General features: G+C 45.5%; 1 protein-coding gene across 1 annotated transcript in view; it reads left to right on the plus strand.

The window, feature by feature from the left end:
- NOTCH2 (notch receptor 2) overlaps positions 1-22,354 on the plus strand; it is a 126,709-nt gene that overhangs the window by 73,502 nt on the left and 30,853 nt on the right. The window contains exons 6-12 of the mRNA XM_079761326.1: positions 10,770-11,003; positions 12,298-12,453; positions 12,860-13,048; positions 13,967-14,080; positions 14,881-14,994; positions 16,834-17,067; positions 21,082-21,192. Coding sequence (XP_079617452.1) covers positions 10,770-11,003; positions 12,298-12,453; positions 12,860-13,048; positions 13,967-14,080; positions 14,881-14,994; positions 16,834-17,067; positions 21,082-21,192 — 1,152 coding nt within the window. The remainder of the gene's footprint in view (positions 1-10,769; positions 11,004-12,297; positions 12,454-12,859; positions 13,049-13,966; positions 14,081-14,880; positions 14,995-16,833; positions 17,068-21,081; positions 21,193-22,354) is intronic.

A 22,354-nucleotide genomic window follows, 5' to 3' on the forward strand; every position in this document is an offset into this window, starting at 1 on the left:
TTTCATGGGAGATGGGAGAGGAAAGAGTGAGAAGAACATAAAGCCATGTGCTTAAGTCATTTAAGGAAGTGGAAATGGTCCATGAGGACAATAGAGAGAGGTGAGGTGTTCTTTTTATTGCTAAAGGTATACATGTTTAGAAAAATTTGGATTTGAATCCACTTCTCTATTTTTCAGTGTCAAAATGAAACTGTATACCAATTGCCTTTTCTGCAAGATGAGGAGTATTGTCTCTTTACTCTCCAGATTTTGTTTCTATGATCTGGCATTCAAAAATTCATATATCAGTATTATTAGTACTGAATTTTAAAATCTTATACATATTCTTTAAAAGTTATTCTTGATATTTATACAGTTTTATAATCCAATTGATAATGTTTTAGACTTAGTTCTATGTGTGACTTGCTTTGTGTTAACTACCAGTACATTTATATCACAACCTTTTCTGAGTTATTTATTTTTATTTATTCTTTTCAGTTAAATGAGTACATCTTTGAGTATTTTTTTGCCCCAGAAAAGTTAAATGTTGGCATATCTTCAGAGCTCTTGGGTTTTTGGATTTTAGTTGCCTTCTTATACAAAGAGCATCTTGCCTAGATATTGGATTATTGGGCCAAAAATTAATCTTATCAAGTTTCTAGACATTGTTCCTTTGCTTCTTGTTGTGAGTATTAGAGGGAAGTCCCATGTCAGACATGTCAGTCTCAGGCTCTACCTCTCCTCTCTCTCAAATCAAATCTTCAACCAATATTGGTTATAGGTGTTTTACCCCAGTACTTTTTGAGCCCTTTGGAGCGGCAGACTTAAGTCTGATCTTACCTCAGAAAATGGTGTCTTTTTCATTTGTTTTTGTGTTTTCAGGAACCTATTATCTTTACATTGGGTCTTCATTCTTCCCCATGGCTGAAATCTTCTCCGTTACTATTATAATTTGCTGTTTTTTCCTTAGCACTTTATGAGAATTTTTTAAGCTTTTCCTTCACAACACTGATTTTTTTCTTCATTATTAGTTCTGTCCTTTGTAGCTTCCAATTCTGATTTTTACTCGAACTGCATTTTATGTTATTATAATATTTAAACTCATTGAATCTAGTTCCTCTCTATTTCTGCCTTTCTCTCAGCCTGCCTCCTTTCATCAGAGTCAAATGTCCTATATTTTTCATTTCTTTTTAGACCTACATGTGTTTAAATTTCTTGAACCAATTCTTTCTAAAATGTATTAGTTTCTAGAAGTGAATATTTTTCACAAGCATGCTCTTCTTGTACATCTTAAGTGGTATGTTCCTCATCTTTCATATTTCAGAATGTTTTAATAGGTGTTGTTTTTTCCATTTTACTCATTCTGCTCACGGTAACTGCTTGCCCATAAACAGAGTAGGTTGATTCTCTTTGGAACCCCTGCTGCAGTTAGTTTTTCCTCCCAGGGAAGTGAGGGGGTCTTTACGTAAACTGGTATAACAGCCCAGCAGCTCCTGGAGAGGGGAGAGAGCCAGAGCATGAGCCTCCTGGCAGGGGGACCGAAGCTTGGCACCATTTTCTTCTCTGTGCCAGGGCTCAGCTCTCAGAACGTCCAGCATTGGCACAGCATCCGCTGCTTGTCATTCACGGTTTGAGCCTGGACGCTCTTAGGTGCTGCTGCATCTGGAATTTGCCCCGGATGCACTGACTTTCTCGTTGCTAGAGTGGCCACGGGAGCCCTGGAACCCCCCAGTGTTTTAAATTGCTGTTGACCTGCAAGGGTGAGATGGAGTTCAGTCCCTTCTCCCTGCAGCAGCAGAGTGTGCTTCCTGAACACAAATGGGTCGTGTGGTTTCTTTGCTTAAAACACTTTGGTGGGTCCTCCTTGTCTCTGGATAGAGTTCCAAGGCTCTGCACATAACTCCCTCTGCAGCCATATCTCCCTGATGCATGCCTTGTAATTGAATCTCACAGGGGTTTTTTCATTACCTCAAATGAGCCATGTTCTCTCTTCTATTCAAACGTATGCACATACACTTCCTTAAGCCTAAAATACGCTCCACTTCATCCCCTTCCCACACACACTCTCACAACATACACACTCTTCCAACACCTGGCTAACATATGAAGTGTGTGTGTGTGTGTGTGTGTGTGTGTGTGTGTGTGTGTCAGTAATTTAAAGTTTATTCACCTATAATGCAGCTTATCCTGACGTTAGATTGCATTATATGGCATGTTTCTGAGTCTGTTCCCAAGATACTCTATTGTGCTTATCTCTGTTTTAAGACTCGTGCAATCTCTGGCACTAGGGAGTCATACGGGTTTGAATTACATAGCAGTAAACAAATGGATAAAAGAACTTTAGAAATAGTTAAAGCAGGAGACCATCATGATCTTAGAATATGGAGCCCAATGCTGCCGTTACTGTTAATATTTGGATGATAAATTCTTGTTCATGCAAACTTAGATGGCTTGGAGGGATAGTCTATAGGAAAATGAATTATAAAAAAAAATACACTGCCTTGATATGAGATGCCATTAGTCCCATAATTGTAGTTTGCCAATGAAACATATTATCCTCAAGTGGACTGGAGAATTTAGTTCTTCTCTGTTGTCCTACTCTGTGCTCCCAAGGCAGCACGCACCGATTAGAGCTGTTATTGCCCTCTGTATAATTGTTTGGTTGTAAAACCTGTACTTGTCTACAAGTTCTGCAGGATAGAAGCCATAACTGTTTTATTCACCTTTATAGCCCCAGTGTGTATAGGTCAGGCCTGGCACATAGTATATACATCTTTATTGAATCTTTATTGAATAAGTGAATGAATGAACGAATTGGGGCATTACCTTTCCATTTGTTTCTGACCCGCCCTTATCCCTCCAAATTTAGGGCTGTGCTTGGGTTCTTTTGGGATCTCTCTCCTTATCTCTCTGAGATACTTTAGTGTCTTTCCTCAGTGTGGACCAGGCCTGTACTACATCGTAAAACTGGAGTCATTGTATGAGAGGATTACATTTGACAATCAGCTAAGAGCTTAACAGTATCTTGTACCTAGAAGTGGCTTAATGAATGAATGTTTACTGGTTGAAGTCAGTAGCAGCTTTAGGGAATTAAGAAAACATGGATTCTTTGCCTACTTCAAGCAGATGGAAGCAATTGGAAGAGGAGGACCACTATCAAAGAGGGCTGACTGGCATTATTCACAGATAACATGATATTATACATAGAAAACCCTAAAGACTCCACCCAAAAAACTGCTAGATTTAATCAATAAATTTAGCAATTAACAGGATACAAAATTAACATTCAGAAATTGATGACATTTTTATATACCAACAATAAACTCTTAGAAAGAAAAACTAAAAAAAAAACAATCCCATTTACCATTGCAACAACAACAAAAAATAAGATACCTAAGAATAAACCAAGGTGGGAAAAGACCTGTACTCGGAAGACTATAAGACATTGGAAAAAAAAAATCGAGGCCCAGCCAGTGTGGCTCAGTTGGTTGGATGTCGTCCCAAACACCAGGAGGTTGCTGGTTCGATTTCTAGACAGGGCACATGCCCGGGTTGCAAGCTTGATTCCCAGAGGGGGCGTGCCAGGGGCAGCCGATTAATGTTTCTCTCTCATCGATGTTCCTCCCTCTCCTTTCCCCTCTCTGAAATCAATAAAATAAAATATTTTAAAAAGAATAAATAGAGGAAGATATAAACAAATGAGGGGGGGTGGAAACCAGAATGGTAGAGCCAGTGGTGGTTCAAAGGGAGAGACTGGAGAGGTAGGCAGAAAACCTGGATAGGATTTAGAATTTCATCCTAAGTAGAAGGGAAGTCATCAATGCGTTTCACATGCAAAATGCACAATCCACTGTACATGTTGATATCATTCTGTGTGACTCTTTAGAAAATTTATTGGTCAGGATGCAGGGAAACTAGGCTTTTGAGGAGTCTGAGAAAAGGTCATGGCATCTAGAAATGGTGGCAACATTCACCTTCACTGAGCGTCTTGCATTTATCCATACGTGTATCCCTCACCCCTACGCTCTCCCCTTAACCACTGCATACCCAGGTCTTGTGTACACACCGGTGCTTTGTGCACACACACATTCTTTCATTAGGCAGACCCCATGGACTCCAGTGTTTTTATGGAATGCTTCAACCAGCTTTAGTGCCAAACAGGCAGCAGAATGGGCAACTCGTCGTCTGTTCTTTCACTTCAGCTTCGGAATGGAAAACTGTGTTTAGAGGAGAAGGTCTCGCAGGACAGAGGTTGTAAGAATGTTCTGCTCTGAAATGGAAAGATGAGCTTGGCGACTGCTGGTTGAAGGGTGTACTGGAGACTGAATTCTCTTGATTTAACCACGGAAGAGAGGAGGTAGCAGGGTCAGGGCAAGGGCCAGCCCAGCTCTTTTTTTATATGTTCTCATGTGGTGATTGTTGTTGCAATGAGAGTTGACCCTTAGCAGGGCCATTGATGTGATAAAAGTTTTTCCCACACACTTCACAGTTGAGAGATGACTAGGAAGGGAGGGGGCTTCTTCCCAAAGTGCTAAGGCTCAGTGATCATGCCCCCCTCCCCTCCACCCATCCCCCCTCGTACTTCACAGTCACTTGTGACTCCAGGTCAGATGGATGGTTTGTTTGTGGTGTCTTGAGAGCCACAACAAGCTATTTGTATCCCAGTGCATTACAGCTCACGCGGCCCCCTGGGCTAGAGCTTGATGCTGGTGCGGTCCAGGCATTGGTTTCCATTTCCATACAGTCCTCTTATATTTACTGCCACGGTTGGACCCACAATGTACCCTATGCTTTCCAGACAATAGGATGGGGCAGTAAGAAAAGATCGGCACAAAAGCTACCCTACTCCTGTAAAACCAGCACAGCAGGCGTATGTTTCTGATGGTGAAGTCATAGTGTCATCTCCTTAGTAGCACTGCGGAGGCATTTTGCTCTTCCCTGTTTTTCACTCCTGCCCTGTCCCTCCGCAGTCAGCTCAGCATCTCCTTCCCCGTTTTGAAGACTAACTTGATCTACCATCAGCACTTAACAATTTCCATTTTTTATTTTGTCTAATTGTTCTTACAGCTAGCTGTACAGATGCGGACAAGTCACTGTACCTCTCTGGCCCTAATTTCCTCATCTGTAAAAATGAGCATGTTAGATTAGGTCTGAGGTCTACTTCTCAACTGACACCAAGTGTCTGGTACAGTGCGTGACATGTACACTGAGGTGCATGGCAGACACAGTCCCTGCCCTCGTGGATGTGAATTTGGAGATCTACCTAAGTGACAGGGAGATCACTAGTTACTTTAAGGATGAGAAGTAACTAGCCACATAAGTAGAGGGGGAAGAATATGTGAGGTGGAGAGAACAGGAAATGCAGAGGGTCTGGGGTAGGAAAGAAGATAATGTTTAAGGAACCGACAGTAAGGCATCGTGGCCAGAGTGAAATATGTGAAGGGAAGATAGGTATTTGAGATATGTTTATGAGGCAAACTGTCAGCCAGAAAATTATCAGTAGCCACAGGAGGCTCTAAGCGTTTAAGGTGTCAGCAAAGGATTTGGTAGTGTGACATCTCATACCAAGTTAGTCCAGGCTCGTGGTGGTTAGTCCAGAAATGGCACTTTCTAAAAACAAGTGATTTCTTTTTCTTTTACACACAGAAAATGGGGAGGGCCTTAGTCCCGGTATTAAATGGCCATAGCTGCAATATCTGGCAGGTGAAATTACAAAGTGGGGGAGGAGGGCGGTCCCTGATGCCCTCAAACACTTGCCTCACTGAGCTTCCTACAACATATTTTGGAGTTCACCAGTGAAGTGTGTTTGCTAAGACCGATGATGCCACATGCTGAGACTTGTTGGATTGAAGGCTTAGTAGCGTGGTCAGGCATGGCAACAACCCAGCTCTCCCGCTTCACCAGAGGCGTTTATGTGCTAGGTCGCTCATAACTTGGTGCTCTCTCCTTCTCTCCCTATTAACAGAAAGTTGTTCGCTTTTAGTGCCTCCTATATTCTACGGGCAGACTAATCTTCAAAGGCAATTTTGATCCTGTCTTCTCCCACCCATGAACCCATGATAACTCCCTTTTCTTGTTGCATCAAATTTAGAATTCCTAGTCGAATTCAAAGCTTCAAACGAGCTCCAAACTTCCTCCTTTTATTTTATTTTTTAAGCTTCATCTCAGGATATACCCATTGATTTTAGAGAGAAAAAGGGGGAGGAAGGGAGAACAAGAACATCAATAGGTTGCCTTCTGTATGTGCCCCGACCGGGGATGGAACCTACAGCCTTTCGGTATATGGGAACCGGTACTCTAACCAACTGGCCAGACCAACCTTTCTCCTTTTAAATATGTGCTTTTTTAAAAAATTGATTTTAGAGAGAGGAAGGGAGAGGAATGATTGGCTGCCTCCTGCACGTCCCATACTGGGGATCGAGCCCGCAACCCAGGCATGTGCCTTGACCAAGAATCAAACCATGATCTCCCGGTTCATGGGTTGATATTCAACCACTGAGCCACACCGGTCTGGCCAACCTTTCTCCTTTTAAACCCAAGCCAAAGAATACACTTTAGTCATGTTGATGTCTTCAAGACCTAACCTTACCACCCTCAGTGAGCATCTCTCTCCAGTCCAAGATAAATAACATAAATGCACCCAATCCCGCCAGATAATCACCACGAAATTTTCCTACTTCAATATTTAGTGACCTTCTGCCTGTATTCATTTCTAACAAGGGTGTTCTTTAATTGTCTCATGCTTCTATGTCCTCTCAGAGTGCTCTAGGACCCAAGGATCAGGGACCTAGTCTGTAGATCTTGTTGGTCAAATCCAGGGCTGGATAGGTAACTGAGCTGTGGTAGAAAGCAGTAGATTTAGAGTCAGACTGATCTGGCTCTGAGTGGCAGTGTTCTCACTTACTGTTTTATGACCTTGGGAAGGTTACCTGACCTTTCTGAGCCTTATTTCTTATTTGTAGGCTTCTGCCTTGGTTTCCTCCTGTGCCAAGAGGGTGGTGACATGAAGGAAGCAGTGTCTTAGTAGATGTCCCATTGGAACTTTTGGACAAGCAACTGTAGCGGCCCATGGGTTACTGTTTTCTACCTTCTGAATTTAAAAACTGGTTGCTAGAATTGGAACTAGGAGGAGAGAAAAAAGAATTCTGGCAGAAATGAGCTTGGGAAGGGATGTTGTTCTGGAGAAATGAGCCTGAAACTTAGAGACAAATGATCCATTCTGTAGAAAATTCTAATACACCAGTGTGCTCTTGGCTCTAGATTGGATTTTTCTAATGAACCATATCTGACAGACAGCTAGTCCTAAGGTGTCCAGTGATGGTATTTAGCCTTCAAAAGGCAATCTCATTCAAAAAATAGTGAGCTATACCTGAAAGTTCATTTGCTATTTGGATAGTCATTTGCACTCCTAAGTTTTTTCAGTAATCAGATTGTGTGAGTCATGATTGGAATCCTCACCTCCATCCTCTCCACTTTGTGCGATTGGGAACGCAGAGTTGGTTTTGATAAGTGAGATTCCCATCTCAAGTCTTTGTTAGGAATTTTAGAGTCAGGTAGCTCTAGTTCAAATCCCAGCTCTCCTTGAGTGCAGAAAACTTCACACTAGGCAAGTTACTATACCTCTCTGAGCCTGATTTCTCAACCATGAAGGACATAATTTTTGTTACAGCTCAAGCTTAGTGCCTGCTTCCTAGTGGGCAATCAATGACTTTTGGTTTCCTCTCCCAAGAGTGCCAAACTTGCATTCCAGGCACTGTTTATTTATCTCGTCTGTCTTATTACAATATTTAAGTGTCTGGGAATTGTAATGCATAAGGAATACATGAGATATTTTTAAACACAATGTCTTATACTCAGAATTATCACAAAGCTAGTCAAAAAGAAAAATAATATCCAAATTACTCACATTTTTTTGAAGATTAAAGCCTTCATTTTAGAGATATTGGATTTAATGTGGCAGCTTCAGAAGGATAAACAGTTTGTAACTTGAGAGTGCCTCACAGCTGAGTGGCCAGAGGTCCATCTCCTTTGTAAAATAAATTTTGAAACACATGCATGAAAAAGGATGTTATATTAGCTAGCACATTTGCTATAATCATAAAAACCAAAATATGGCTTTCTTCCATTTTGTTGGTACTTATAAAATAAAAACAATTTATGAATATATGTCCCTTTTCAAGATAGAGAAACTACAATCTTAGCAAAAAATACATACCCATAATTGTTACAATACCAAATTGCTCACATTTAGCAAGTCATTTGGTTTTAGGGTAGCATAGATATTTAAGTTAGCATAAGTGTAAGAGACAAGATTCTCAGTAATTTCCAGGTTAAATTAACACTTCACCTACTTCTCAGTCATGCATTTATTTCTAAATCCCACCTGTATCCTACTTATACATCTGTCTGTATCTGAGGTAGCATGTCTGCCAGTGCAGGAAGGAAGCAAAGCTTTCTGTAATAAATGGCATCATCTGCCGTGGGGGAAGTCATTGCCAATGCATGCACTCACTCATCCACCTCACTCACGCAGCTCATGCACTCACACAACTCACTCGCTCATGCAACTCACTCATGCATTTCACACACCTCACTCATTCATGCAACTCTCTCACATACCTTACTCACGCAACTCACTCACACATCTCACGTACCTCACTCACACAACTCACTCACACATCTCACTCACACAACTCACTCACACATCTCCCTCACACAACTCACTCACACATCTCACTCACTCACACAACTTACTCACACACCTCATGCAACTCACTCACTCTGTATTAGCTAGTACTATGGGTTTTAACTGACAGATCCTTATCTGAAATTAGGGAAACCCATTGCAAGGGACATCTCTCAGAATAGTTGTGCCCCTGAATGGGTTCGGAGCAGTTGGGCTTCAGGAACAACCAGAACCATTGACTGGAATGCACTTCTGTGCACTTCTGATTCGCCCCTCTCCTTTTCTTGTAGACTGGCCACTTCATCCTTTTGGTCCATGTGGCAAAGCATCCCTAGTCCAAAAGTTTGGAAAGAGACACAGCGATAGTTAACTCATATCAGATACCCATCCTATCCCAGCCAGTTATGCCCAGGAGGGCATGATCATGTAAAGACTTGGTGGCTCCTTCAAGAATTATACAGATGAAGAGGCTGAGGAGAGGAGCATGGAAGGGGAGTGCTAAGTACAGAGTTCCAGAGATGCCCACACACCCATCCTGCCATACCAGGCAGTGGGACCTTAGCTGGGAATACACACACACACACACACACACACACACACACACACAAACACAGCCAAGGGATGGGAGACAGATGTGCAATTAAATAAGTGAAATAGAGTGATGTTGGCTTTGTAATAATGCGTGCAATAATGATTGTGAAGAATGGGGTCATAATGGAAGTAAAGAATCGGTGATCAGTTAGGTTAGATCTGACACACCTAGCTTCTGCTAGCAGTGATGGCTACATAGCTGGGCACATGGCAGGCTTCCTGAAAATACTTGAGCCAATCGAATTAGGTATTCTGGAGACTAGGGCTAGCCTTGGCATTTTCTGAGTCTAAGCGTCATGTGCTTTTTCATTAAGAGGCCTCTTCATCAGAATACCTTTTTGAATTATTCATTGAGTTCTTTTACAAGGGAAGAATTAAGGACATCATCAGGATTTCTTCATTTCAGCTACTTGTGTTGTGTTTTAGAGAATTCAAATGACCTGAATATTAGTTTCCTTTGATAGCTCTCTAAACTGGTATTAAAAGACCTCCAATGAGACTTGTTACACAGTTCAGCTGGCCCGGCACTGAACTGCTTGTTAGTCACAAATTCCTGGCTTGTACGATGAAGACATACTCTTGTTCCTTGTCAGGGGTCCCGCGAGCCTTTGCCATGTCCCTGTCGGTTGCTATTGTAGTGACCTGCACTATGTCCACAAATGGTCTCATGGTTAGTGTCCTCCAGTTTGCTCTTTTGCAGGCAGAGAATCCTGGTCCCTTTTCCATCTTCTATTATACTCGGTGGACTTTCTGTCGAATTCCACAGATCTGCACCCTTGAAGCTTGGGTGCCTCAGGCTGAGCACGGTTTGCTTCAGTCTCACCATCTTGGCTTTGTTTCTCACACCCACATTTTACTAAGGCTTTTGTCCTTCATCTGCTCTCTCCACCTTTGCTTGCCTTTACCTTCATTTTAAGTTAAACTTCTTATTTGGAGATCATTGTAATTTCACATGCAGCTATAAGTATTAATATGCTCTACCAAGTCTCCCTCAGTGGTAACAGCATCTTGCAATACTATTGTACGGAATCATATTGTACGGAATCATATTGTACGGAATCATATTGTACAGTTATTGACATTGACAGACAAAATACAGAGCAATTGCCATAACATTTTGACTTTTACGTTTCTTCTCATTATTCTTTTCTTTACTCACCTCTTAGGTTCTTCTTCCTCTTCTCAGTTATATATTCATAGTCCCAGGGATTTAACTGAGTCCAGAATCCTAAAGATTTATCTTCTCTTTGATAGGTTGGCTAAATTCTCATGTTGTCAAGAGTTTCTAGGGATAGCAACTCCCATGTTTTTTTTTTAAATCACTTCCCTAGAATAAATATAATTCGGATGGCTTAAGGTGGCCTTAAAATGCATGTGAGAACCTGATCTGCTGTGGGTTCCGCTCGCCTTAATTTCAGGCAAGTCACATTAGGGCGAAGAATGTGTGGGGGCTGGTACGGCACTAATTCTTTGAGACCTAAGAGCCCTGATCAAAGGCACTTTCCCCCCAAAGGACAGTTCTGCACGGAGGATGTGGACGAGTGCCTGCTGCAGCCCAACGCCTGTCAGAACGGAGGCACCTGTACCAACCGCAACGGAGGCTACGGCTGCGTGTGCGTCAATGGCTGGAGTGGAGACGACTGCAGCGAGAACATCGACGACTGCGCCTTCGCCTCCTGCACGCCGGGCTCCACCTGCATTGACCGTGTGGCCTCCTTCTCGTGCATGTGCCCAGAGGGAAAGACAGGTGAGGCCAGCGGAACGACAGAGCTGGACGCTAGGGACGGGGCCGTGAGCAGGCAGGATTTCGGCCTCCTTCTCTTTCGTGTCGGTAGCCGTGTCCTTTTCATTTCCAATCGGTCGGTACATGGCACTTACGATTGTTCAGGAAGTGTAATCGATAGCCAAAGTGCTATGGAGTGAGTCTTTTTCCTGATCGCTTTTGGCTCTCCTCTCAACTCTATGTACCGCAGTCTTTCGTCCTAATAAAAATGAAAGTTAGTCACTATTGCCTTGGGAGCATCTGCTGACCTCCTTATGACCTTAGGCTGAAAAGCACCTCAGAAATTAAGACAAAAATGACTAATGGATGTAGAGACTTCATAGTAAGAAGAAATAGCCCATTTACTCAGAAGGAGTTGGCAGGACAGAAGCATGTATGTAAGTGCATTCCAGCCCCCAGCATCTATAGAAATATTGTTCTCGGGGTGGGTTTTTGCTGACTTCAGAGTTAACAGTGCTCTAGCTCCTCAGTTTCCCAGCTCCTGGTTTTAGGGGTAGAAAGCAATGAAGGGAGGAAGATGTGGAGAAAGACAGCTTAGGTGAGGGAACTTGGGGCCCAGCAGTTCTGAAATGTTCTCATATCTGTGCCTTCCTAGGAGCCCCACCTCCAGCTTTGCAGAAAGAGCCTTAGCTACCTGTTCTTAACCTAGTTGCAGAGTGGAAAATCCAGTTCCCGCGTGAACCATGCAGAACATGGGGCCAGCTAATATCGCCTCAGTCCTGAGGGCACTTGAGCCAGGAATGCTGACACTATTAAAAGGCTGCCCGTGCATAGGCTGATGCTGTTGCACTGTTTTTTTTCTTCTGAGGCTAGTGAAATGCTGATGCCTTCGTGATCACCGGGTGGCATGATTTGCGGAAAGTAGGTTAGCAAATAAAATACAGGTGCATGCAGAAGTTTGGGCCTACAGTAGAAATTACTTATTGTCTGTCTGAAATTACTGTTGAGCTGGGCATCCTCTGTTTTTGCTGCTCAGTCGGAGGGCTGTAGGAAGGTTATTGCCCTCTGCCTGTCTCTGTCACCTGTCCACCTCACTTATGGCCCTTGAGGAGCCGTCTAGCCGAGGGGGGTGAGGGGACACCAGGGTTGTCTGCAGAAGCTCCTGACTTGCAGCGTGTTCCTGAGGGAGCATCAGGTGAAAGGAAAGTTTCCTCAATCTCCACAGTGGATTTTGATGAGACAGTATAAGGCTTTCCTCCTCCATGAAAGAGACAGCTCTTCCCCAACTGGGGTCATTTTCTCTTTGTTCTTGTGACAGGGCTCTTGTGTCATCTGGATGATGCATGCATCAGCAATCCGTGCCACAAGGGGGCACTGTGTGATACCAACCCCCTGAACGGGCAGTATATCTGCACCTGCCCACAAGGCTACAAAGGGGCTGACTGCACAGAAGACGTGGATGAGTGCACCATGGGTGAGTCCCCCGAACCGCTCCTCTTCCTCCCATGTCTGCGAGCTCAGCAAGCATGTACACTGCAGCACATTTTACCCCAGATCTCCTGTTACTCGCCCACTGTTTACAACCATCCTTTCAACATAATCATATATTCTATTCTGGGAATTGAAATATACCGGTGGTCTGTACTTGATTCTTAATATAAAGCCTGACCTTAGAGACAGTTTGGGCAAAAGAGCAGCAGAGACACACGAGAGGGAGGTTGCCTAGTCTAATTAATTAATTTGTTCACAAGAACATAGGAAATTGAGAATCAGACTATGAAATGCCTGGCCCTAGCGCTTGCAGGCCACATCTGTAGTCCACACGTGTGGAAACTCGGTTTTGTGCTGTGATCCTGGTAACTGGTGCTTGTGTCTTCCAGCCAATAGCAATCCTTGTGAGCATGCAGGGAAATGTGTGAACACAGACGGCGCCTTCCACTGCGAGTGTCTGAAGGGCTACGCGGGGCCTCGCTGTGAGATGGACATCAACGAGTGCCATTCCGACCCCTGCCAGAACGACGCCACCTGCCTGGATAAGATCGGGGGCTTCACATGCCTGTGCATGCCAGGTACTTGGGCCCATCCGAGTGTGGGGTCTAGGTTGGAGGCACGGAACAGCAAGCACTTCTCTGAGGTGGAGCACTCAGCACCGTGTGGCCATGCCGTGAGCCCCGTCAGCATCTCCTTCCCAGTAGTGACGGGGCTCCCGGCCAAGGGGCCCTTAGAGTGAGGCAGTGCTAGACTTCTTAGAGCTGTGAAGGCCCAGGGAAACACACCCATCGTGTCAAAACTCCGATACGTGCAAGAGAAAATTTCAGAAAGGAGTGTTTTTGTGCCAAGATTCTTTAATAAAGTACTTACCATAAGTACCCTTTAAGTAGCAAGCCTTCCTGATTCCCTTGTGCGTTACAAATACCATGCCTTTCCACTTAGGGAAATTAACTTTACCCATAATCATGTAGGAACCTGCCATGCCTCCCTGGCGATGTCCCATGATTCCTGAGTTGTCCCCTGAAGCTCTTCTGCAGGGACCGTTTCTGAGTCGGCAGAGAGCACAGCCAGTGCGGCCGCCCCATCAGGTGCTGGCGCTCTAGCCTGGGAGCCTCCTGGCCTTGCCTGGCGCCCTGAGGGCGGCAGCAGCTCTGACTCCGCTGGTCTTTAGGAACAAGCAGTGGGGATCCTGCGGGCCTGGCACTGCCCCGAAGCCAAAGCCTGGGCTGGTCAGAGAACGTGGCCCAGTCTTTGTTGGCACGCGGGGTGTGACCAAGGTCTTGGAGGTACCCTCATCCCCTTCATCACAGTGACCCGGATGTCCCAGAGGACTCCCCTGTGTGATCTGACTGTCACTCTCACGGCCTAGTCCCCCGGTCCTCTGCAGAAATGTCTCTGCTCATAGAGGATGTGGGCATCTTTGTAAGTTTGTGCTTTCTTGGCTAGAATATACCTTTCTCTCTTTCTAAGCCACTTGTGTGGTTCGTTTTGTTCAGGTTTCAAAGGTGTGCATTGTGAGTTGGAGATAAACGAATGTCAGAGCAACCCCTGTGTGAACAACGGGCAGTGTGTGGATAAAGTCAATCGCTTCCAGTGTCTGTGTCCACCTGGTAAGTGCCCACCACCTGCCCTGCTGTCTGCGAAAGCACAAAGCTGACTGACCCCGGGGAGGGAGGAGCGGAGAGCAGGCAGGGAATGTGTGTGGGCTGTGCATGCGGAAGTCATTAAAGTGAGCCCTTCAGGAAGGAGATGTGTGTACAGAGTCGGGGAGTCTGTCTCAGCTAGTGTGTCCTCCAAATCCTCTGTGGCCACAAGTCCAAGTCTGTTCTGAAAGGCCCGTGACCTCTCTGTCTGTGTGTACATTTCAGAAAGTTCATGCCTCACAGAGGCCTAAGGTTCAGGCTCTTCGGGATTGTATTTCCCCCCCTTGGGTTAGAGTCTCGAAGCCCGTTGGTGAGATTATTATTTTTAGACATTTCACCTCTGGGTCCAGAAACAGCCAACATCAGTCAGTTTTTCCAAAGAATGCTCCGCCTCTTCTCTCCCTCCCCGGAGCTATTGTTGAAGACACGCCAGGTTTTCTGCCACACACTGTGGTGTCTCTCATTTTCAGTCCCAGTCCCTCTGAGGCTAGGCTCGCTGGTTGGAGTGCTTCCCCTGTAACCGTTCAGTCCTGTTTTCACTAGAAGTGAAAAGTGTGGGGAAGAAACAGAGCTGGAGAAACACACACGTGCCTCTGGTGCCCTGCGCTCCTCCCAGTTGTCCCGGTCACTTGCTGGGGAGAATAATTTCACTTTTGCTGACCCTTGGGTATCAGGGAACTCAGCCCCACGCTTCTCGGGCGTCACTGTCACAGTGAAGGCGGGCGTGGGATAATCCTGTGACCTGTGGCCTCCTGTGCCCTTTTCAGGCTTCACCGGGCCGGTTTGCCAGATTGATATTGATGACTGTTCCAGCACTCCGTGTCTGAACGGGGCCAAGTGCATCGATCACCCGAACGGCTATGAATGCCAGTGCGCCACAGGTGAGATTCTTCTCATTTTTCACCCCTCCCCCCAGGACCACCTGAACAAACAGGAGACTGTCCTTGTCCCGCTGCCCTACCAGCGCCTGCGTTTAGAGAGGTCTTCTTCCAGCTTGGTTTTTGCCGCTCTCTCTCCACTGTTTTCCTTCTCCAACACCTGCCTCCTTCTCCACCACAATAGTGGCCTGGCCTGGACATTGCCATTTGGTGTCCATCTCTTTTTGGGACAGATTTTGGCAGCGGTGAGTTTCCAGCTGGCTGGCCTTACTCCTCTGGGAAAGGGAAGCATTCCAGCCGAAAGCTCTTTTTCACTGGGGCTCCTCAGCAGGAGGCTTGTTGCTGTGTTTCTTGAGGGAAGTGATTAAACAAAGGCCCAGAAATCTAAGGGCCATTGTGTGCAAGTGCCGAGGCTTCTTGCAAACAAGACCGCATGCCCTGGGAGTCAGGTGGTCCTCAGACAGGTGCGAGAGCTCCGAGTCCTGAATTCTGCTACTACCGTGAAAAAGAATCCGTTTATAAATATTCTGCATGTCTGGTCTGTGACCACAGTTCCCATTTGGGAGGGATCTGAATAAGCCAAACATCCCCTGTTCCACATTTGCTTCAGCCCAGACCAACACTGTAGAAATGGACTAGACGTTATTAGAAAAGGGGATTTTTCCAATTTCTTTTTTATCCCACTGCTTAAGAGAGAAGGAAGTTAGGAATAGAATTAAAGATAATTTCTTAATTTTAGGAAATGGGTTCTTAAACAGTTTTAAACATTATGTGCATTTCTTTCTGATCACAGAAAAACAATGTCATGGAAATAAATGATTGCTGTTCCCGTAGTATTGGAGCATCACCACCGACTAGGCCCTACTTAGACTAGGCCCTGCCAGAGGACCCCGTACCCCCTCTGTCTTCATGAACTGTTGTCTCTGGTTGGAGGAGTTCCGGGTTCTGTCCTCCTCTGGCAGGTTATGTTCATGGAGGGTAACCTTCGGGGGAGAGAGGTGGAACACCCTGAGTCATGCTGAGAAGGGAGGAGAGCCTTACTGGAGTCTCCGAAAAGAGATTTCATGTCAAGTGAAGGAGTTTTCATTTGTCCCAGTTTCATTTAAATGCCCGTAACTTGTTCGTTCATTTTATTCAACAAGTCTTTATGGGAAATTTTCTATATATGCATAGTACTCTGGGGACAGGTGAAAGGAAAAAAGAGAAGTTTTCTGTTCTGTAAAGTCAGAATTGGGAGCCCAGCCAATGTGGCTCAGTGGTTGAGCATCGACCTATGAACCAGGAGGTCCCAGTTTGATTCCCCTACAAGGCACATGCCCGGGTTGCAGGTTCAGTCCCCAGTACGGGGTGTGCAGTAGACAGCCGATCGATGTCTCTCTCTCATCGATGCTTCTATCTCTATATCTCTCTCCCTTCCTCAAAAAAAAAAAAAAAAAAATGGGGAAGATAAGGTCCGTGGAACCATGAATACAGTCCCTGTATATTGGGTTTGGGAGGGAAGGAATATAGAGGTAGATATACACAGGAGAGGTATTGAGAGCTATTCCCCACTGAGGCCCAGTACGGAGTGAAGATGCAGTTGAAGCATCTCTGCCAGGGCAGCTCCGCTCGCTTGGGCAGAGGTATTTGACTTCTGCAGATTTGATCTGAAGAACTTTATTTTAAGCACAGCTCTCTGGGCCTGCCTTATGAATCAATGACAATGGTCAGTGTCAAGCGCTCATTCCCTCAGGATGAATTCAGGCATGGGGGCTGTAGGGGACGGGGATGTGGCTCCATGTATGTTCAGGGGTGGAGTATCTGCTTTGGTTCTTAAGCCTCCTTGGTCACATTCCTTCCCAGGATTCACTGGTGTGTTGTGTGAGGAGAACATCGACAACTGTGACCCCGATCCCTGCCACCACGGCCAGTGTCAGGATGGGATTGATTCCTACACCTGCATCTGCAACCCGGGGTACATGGGCGCCATCTGCAGCGACCAGATAGACGAGTGTTACAGCAGCCCCTGCCTGAACGAGGGCCGCTGCATCGACCTGGTGAACGGCTACCAGTGCAACTGCCAGCCCGGCACGTCGGGTAAGCCCACTCCCTCCCTGTTTCCTTTGGGGCTGTTAACGTAAAAAAACATGCAAACCCGTAAAGCATTTTTGTGAGTGTGTTTGCGTCACACTGTCAACTATTGCCGGGATGCAGAATCTCAACGGATTGGGACAATGCTCGGAGAATGACAGTTTTCACCTTGGTTTATACATTACAATCGAAGGAGGAGACATAATTGGGTTACATGAAATCTATTGGTGATAGATTAGGAGGCGGGAGAAAGCAAAGTGGGGGGGAGGCAGGGAGCTCTGGGATTGGATAAAAAGTAAAATGATAGACACACACTTCTTTTACCAGTCACTTAGGTGGGTGCAGGATAGTTAGTCAACAATTAACTCGATAACAATGAGGGGATTTGTAGTCTCCGCAGAGTGGTGCCTGTGCTTTAAGGGGTCTGGAAAAAAAATTACTTTGACATTCCAACGATATGTTGTCGTAATGCAAAAAGGCAATAGGCTCAGTTAAGGTAAAGATTTACCTTTGTCAGGGAAGCTACCGGCCTAGGATGTGACTACCCACCATAACTGCTTTTAGCTCAAGTTTTAATTTCAGGCCCTTCTTTGTGGTGACTTTAGGTCTTTGAGTTTGCAAGACCGCCACGCAGGCCTTCCCTGAGCCTGTTGGGTTAGCGTGTGGCCCCTTTTTCATCCACAGAGTGCTCACTGCTTCTCAAACACGATTTACACAGATGTCTCAGACTTCCTGGGCAGACGCTTACATACCTAACACACAGTCCTTTTTCCTGAGAAGCTCAGCCAAAGCCACAGCCAGAAACATCTCCGAGGGAGCTGGCTCCAGCCAGGGAAGAAATGAGAGACAATAGTTTCTCAAAGCTGGTGATTTTATGCATGTGTTTCCCTAAAAGAGGTTTTTTTACTTTGTTCAAAAACCTGCAGTTATTCTTTAAAATGGAAAATGTTCTTGCTCTTGTGGCTTGATTTTATTGTTGTCTTTTTCTATAACCTCCACTGCAGGCTAATGAAGTTGTGCTTCCCTCCTCCCGCCCCAACCCCCTTTCTCCATCCCTACCCCTCCTGTCTTTCCAATCGTTTTCTCTCTATTTCAGAGTCCAGTATCTTTAATGGGACACCTTTCTTCTGCCACTTGTCTCTGGTGGGCTTTGGGCAATTGTGGGGATTGGGCGGGGGAGGAGCGACTTTGCAGCTCCCCATCATTGGAAATTAGAATGCGGAGCCACCATTCCTCATCCCGGCTCCTCGCTTCCTGACTCCAGTTCATTCCTCCAGTCCTGACTCCAGTTCATTCCTCCAGTTCATTCGTGCTGGCTGGGAGGGCAGGCTGCTCCTTGCTGGGGGTGTTGAATTACTTGCTCGGGCAGCAGCATTTCACAGGTTTCGCTGGATTCTGTTTTACTTATTGGAGGAATCATTATGGTCACAACTGTGGTTAATGGACTGAGAAGCACTGTGTCTCAGATCAAAGGAAAACGTACCAGTGGAAGATTAACTAGCGGTGCCTTCGTCAGAACGGGGCCTGCCAGTACAGCGCACTGATTTATTGAGAACTCCCTCTCCCTTTAAGGACAATGGCCTAGGTGGGGGCAAAGGTGGTGAGGTGGGGAGCTGCCCTCATTTTACTTTGTTCTTTCCAAACGCATTCCTTCAAACTTGTCAAGGGCCCTGGGCTTCTTCCAGGACCCTGCACATGCCAAGTTTGAAAACAAAGTCCTTTTTGAGTTGCTCAGCATATGAAAAACATCCCCTGCCTCAAAGCGGAAAATGCCTCCCCCTCCCCACGTTTCGATAACTCCCCAGCAGGGCTGAATGGATCTTTGTGAAACCCTCCAAAAGCAATTTGCTTCCGGGCTGGTCCCCAGCCATGAGACATTGCAGTAGGAAAAGGAATTTGAGAGAGAGATTTACAAGCGACTGAACGGATGCCTGTAGGATGGCGGGGCTGTTCCAGGCCGCGCTGTGGGCCCCCTTGTAACAAGCGCACTGGGAACCCCTGGAAACCTGGGGCGTGGTGGGGTCGCAGCACTTGGTTTTCTCTGTGATGGTTATCACTGTGGCAGGATGTATCAGGTGTGTCCCCTGGGGGGACAGCGAAGGCCAGGTGTGAGGAGCTGTCACTGAGAAAGGCGGGAAGTAGCTGTGAGGGGTGTGCGGGCAGCAGAGAGAGGGAAGGCCCCGAATCTCTCAGAAAGCTGCCAGCCTTGTTCCTGTGGCGTCAGGAGCGTTAAAGCTGAGACACCCAGGCAACATGGAGGCGTCTTGTAATGGGCGGAGAAAGGCCCGGCCTGCAGGGCCCTGGGGAGAGGATCCATTCAAACAGTCGTTAGGAATGGTCTCTGGAGTTCCAGAGTAAGAATCCACGACCCGTTCAGAATGCCGTCCTAGGTGGCGGGCTGGGGTCTGGATGAGGGTAGACAGAGGGGAACTTTACAACTTGCTGGTGATCATGTGGTTTCTCGCTCACTGGGCACTGAAAGTGGGTGCACTGCCTGGAATCGCTCCTTTCGCCTGTGCTCTTACGATGGGACACTGTTCTAAGTACGTTATTTTTGGTTTGAAGTCACAGAATCCAATCTGACTAGCTTAAAGAATTGTAACAGGCGAGCAACCAACAGTAAAACAGTAGAAAGCATTTAGTGAAAGCACAAAAAAGCATCTCATGGATTTCAGGTGAGTTTGGAACAATAGGCTTTGCAGAGATTAGCGGGAAGCAGGGCCATTTGCAGACCGTAGCTCACACAGTCATACTCCTACATTCCAGTGAGAAAGTCTCACTGGCCCAGCTTGGACAGGTGTCTCTTCCTGTTCAAGTAAATTTTTGATGTAATTGTTAATTAATATTAATGCAAGGTGAATCAAAATTATGGCATTTTGTCGTGGAAGTTTCCTTAGTTTATAATCCTTATTATCAGGTTTTATTTTTTAGACTTTTTAAACTACCAAGGTATTCTCTGATACCCAAAAAAGCATCACTAAATTCATGTTAACTATATCATGAAATATGAGTATTTTTACCAAACAATGCTAATAATAATAATGGGTATATCTCTACTGTTTAGTTACCCATATCTTTAGTTAAAACTTTCTAACATAGCCAAACTCTACAGTTTGTTCTGGGAATAGACCAGCAGGAAGATAGCAGACTCTTTAAAGTTTATCCTGAGTTGTAACCAGAATAGTGACTGTCAGTTTAAAGCTTATGGTGGTTCCAAAATTCTGATTTTCATGTGAAAGCTTAAATTTTATCTTGGGAACACAATACTATCAGTTTTTGGGGTTTTTTGAAATGACAGGTTTACTCTTTGCCATTAATATGAACTAAATAGTTAGGTGTGAATAACCCCGGATTGTCTGTCAGTTGTTCTTTCAATGAAAATGGGATTCCATGAAAAAAAGCAACTGCTTCCGTTCAAAACTGAAATAATCACACAACTGTTTTTCCTGGGGGGCACGTCTGCACGTTGGCATGTCACAGAGCGGCCTCAGGTGTACTTTCCCGGCCATCACACAGAACAGTAGACATATATTCAGTCAAGGGTAAAGATGTAACAAAAGGGTAAAGTTAATCATCCGACTTCACCAAAGTCATTCTTAAGTGAGCCTGTCTTTTTCTCCGGTGTTTGCTGCGAGTGCACGATGTGACGGATACAGTGCCCACCGCTGCAGTGTGGCACCGCTGCTCTGATTCCCACTGAGGCGCCCATGGTCCCGCCGCCCTGGCTTCTGCCCATGAGTGCAAATGCTAACACAGTGAAAAAGGCGCACAGGGGCTCAGTGCGTGAAGGAGATCGCCTTGCCCTCCTGATCTCGCTGGCAGCATTGCTGCTTTCCCCAGGGCTGGCTGGATACTCTAGCTTTCTTAACCAGTTAACTGCCACACATCCAAAACGGAAACCATCTATACGTCGATAGACCCTTGTGGCGTACAAAGGGCTAACACTTGGGGTCCCAAGCAGACATCCTTGATATTTTGGTGGTAATATTGCATGTTTCCTCTTTGCCCTTATCCTTGCAGGTGTTAATTGTGAAATCAATTTCGATGACTGTGCAAGTAACCCGTGTGTCCACGGCGTCTGTATGGATGGAGTTAATCGTTACAGTTGTGTCTGCTCACCAGGATTCACAGGTAATGCCCCTTGGTGTTGGGAGGTCCCACTTTCAGCCCCATTGCTTTGGGAAAAGGGCATCTAAAGGAACATTACTTTATAAATGTTTTCTGTTTGTCTCTGGGAAGTTTAGACTTTTGTTTCTGTGCTTCTCTGGCCCTATTTTCTACTTACAGGCCTTCCCTAAACTGTAACATGAAACGTTTCATTCCTTAGGGGTTTTAGACCCTGTATTTATAGCCACCTGAAAAGAACTTTCAGTTATACCCAGAATGTGTCACTCACTGTGCTTGAGTTATATTTTTCTGTAATGGCATAGCCGATGTAAAACTCTTTGAAAACACGAAATGCTTTTCTCTGAGTACTACTTCTAATGGGAGCTTGTTGGATGAAGCCAGAACCAACCTCATATGGCCAGCACAATTGAGATTTTTTTTTCTCCCCAAGAGGAACGAAGTAAATGCCTAAAATAAAGTTGGCTAGAATCCTTCCTAAATTATAAGCAGCTAGAGCATTACACCTGTACACATGTGTGCATACTCGTTTTCCCTTTTCTCTCGTTTGTTCATCACATTACCTTTATCATTTACCCTCCTGACCAAAAGTGCTAGAGGCTACTGAGGAATCCTGAGGCCCCTTACACATCCGAGGGCATGTGCTCTGTCTATCCTGTCCTTTCTAGACAGTGCCATGCACAAGCGAACGGATGATGTGGCCATTTAGTAAGTACCACGTGGTCATTTGCAACCAATGTGAGAATCCTCCCTCGGAGCTTTTCACCATGATGTCAGAGGCCATCGGAGCCATCACTTGCAGGGGACTCGCATTCCTCTGCATCCCACAGTCCTTCTCTCCTTCTGTGCCTGTGTGGATGCTGGGAGGAATGGTGGTGGCCCCAGGGTCACTGGAACCTGTGTTCAGTGGGTGATGGCTCTGAAGACAGGAGTCATGGAAGCTCTCATAGTTAGGGCCCAGCACTGATGGTGGGAGCGGATGTGCTTCTCTGTCCCGAAACTTGTTACCCCAAGACTAAGTGGCAGCCAACAGACACACAAAAACTTCTGCCAGATAGGATACTAGGTGCATTTTTGTTAAATGAGTAATAAGAAGAGAATGGTTGTCATTTATTAAAGACTTATTTTGAGCCAGGCATTAAACTAAGTGCCTAACCTCATGTAACTG

This window comes from Cnephaeus nilssonii, assembly GCF_951640355.1.
Source record: "Cnephaeus nilssonii genome assembly, chromosome: 21".
Classification (NCBI taxonomy): domain Eukaryota; kingdom Metazoa; phylum Chordata; class Mammalia; order Chiroptera; family Vespertilionidae; genus Cnephaeus; species Cnephaeus nilssonii.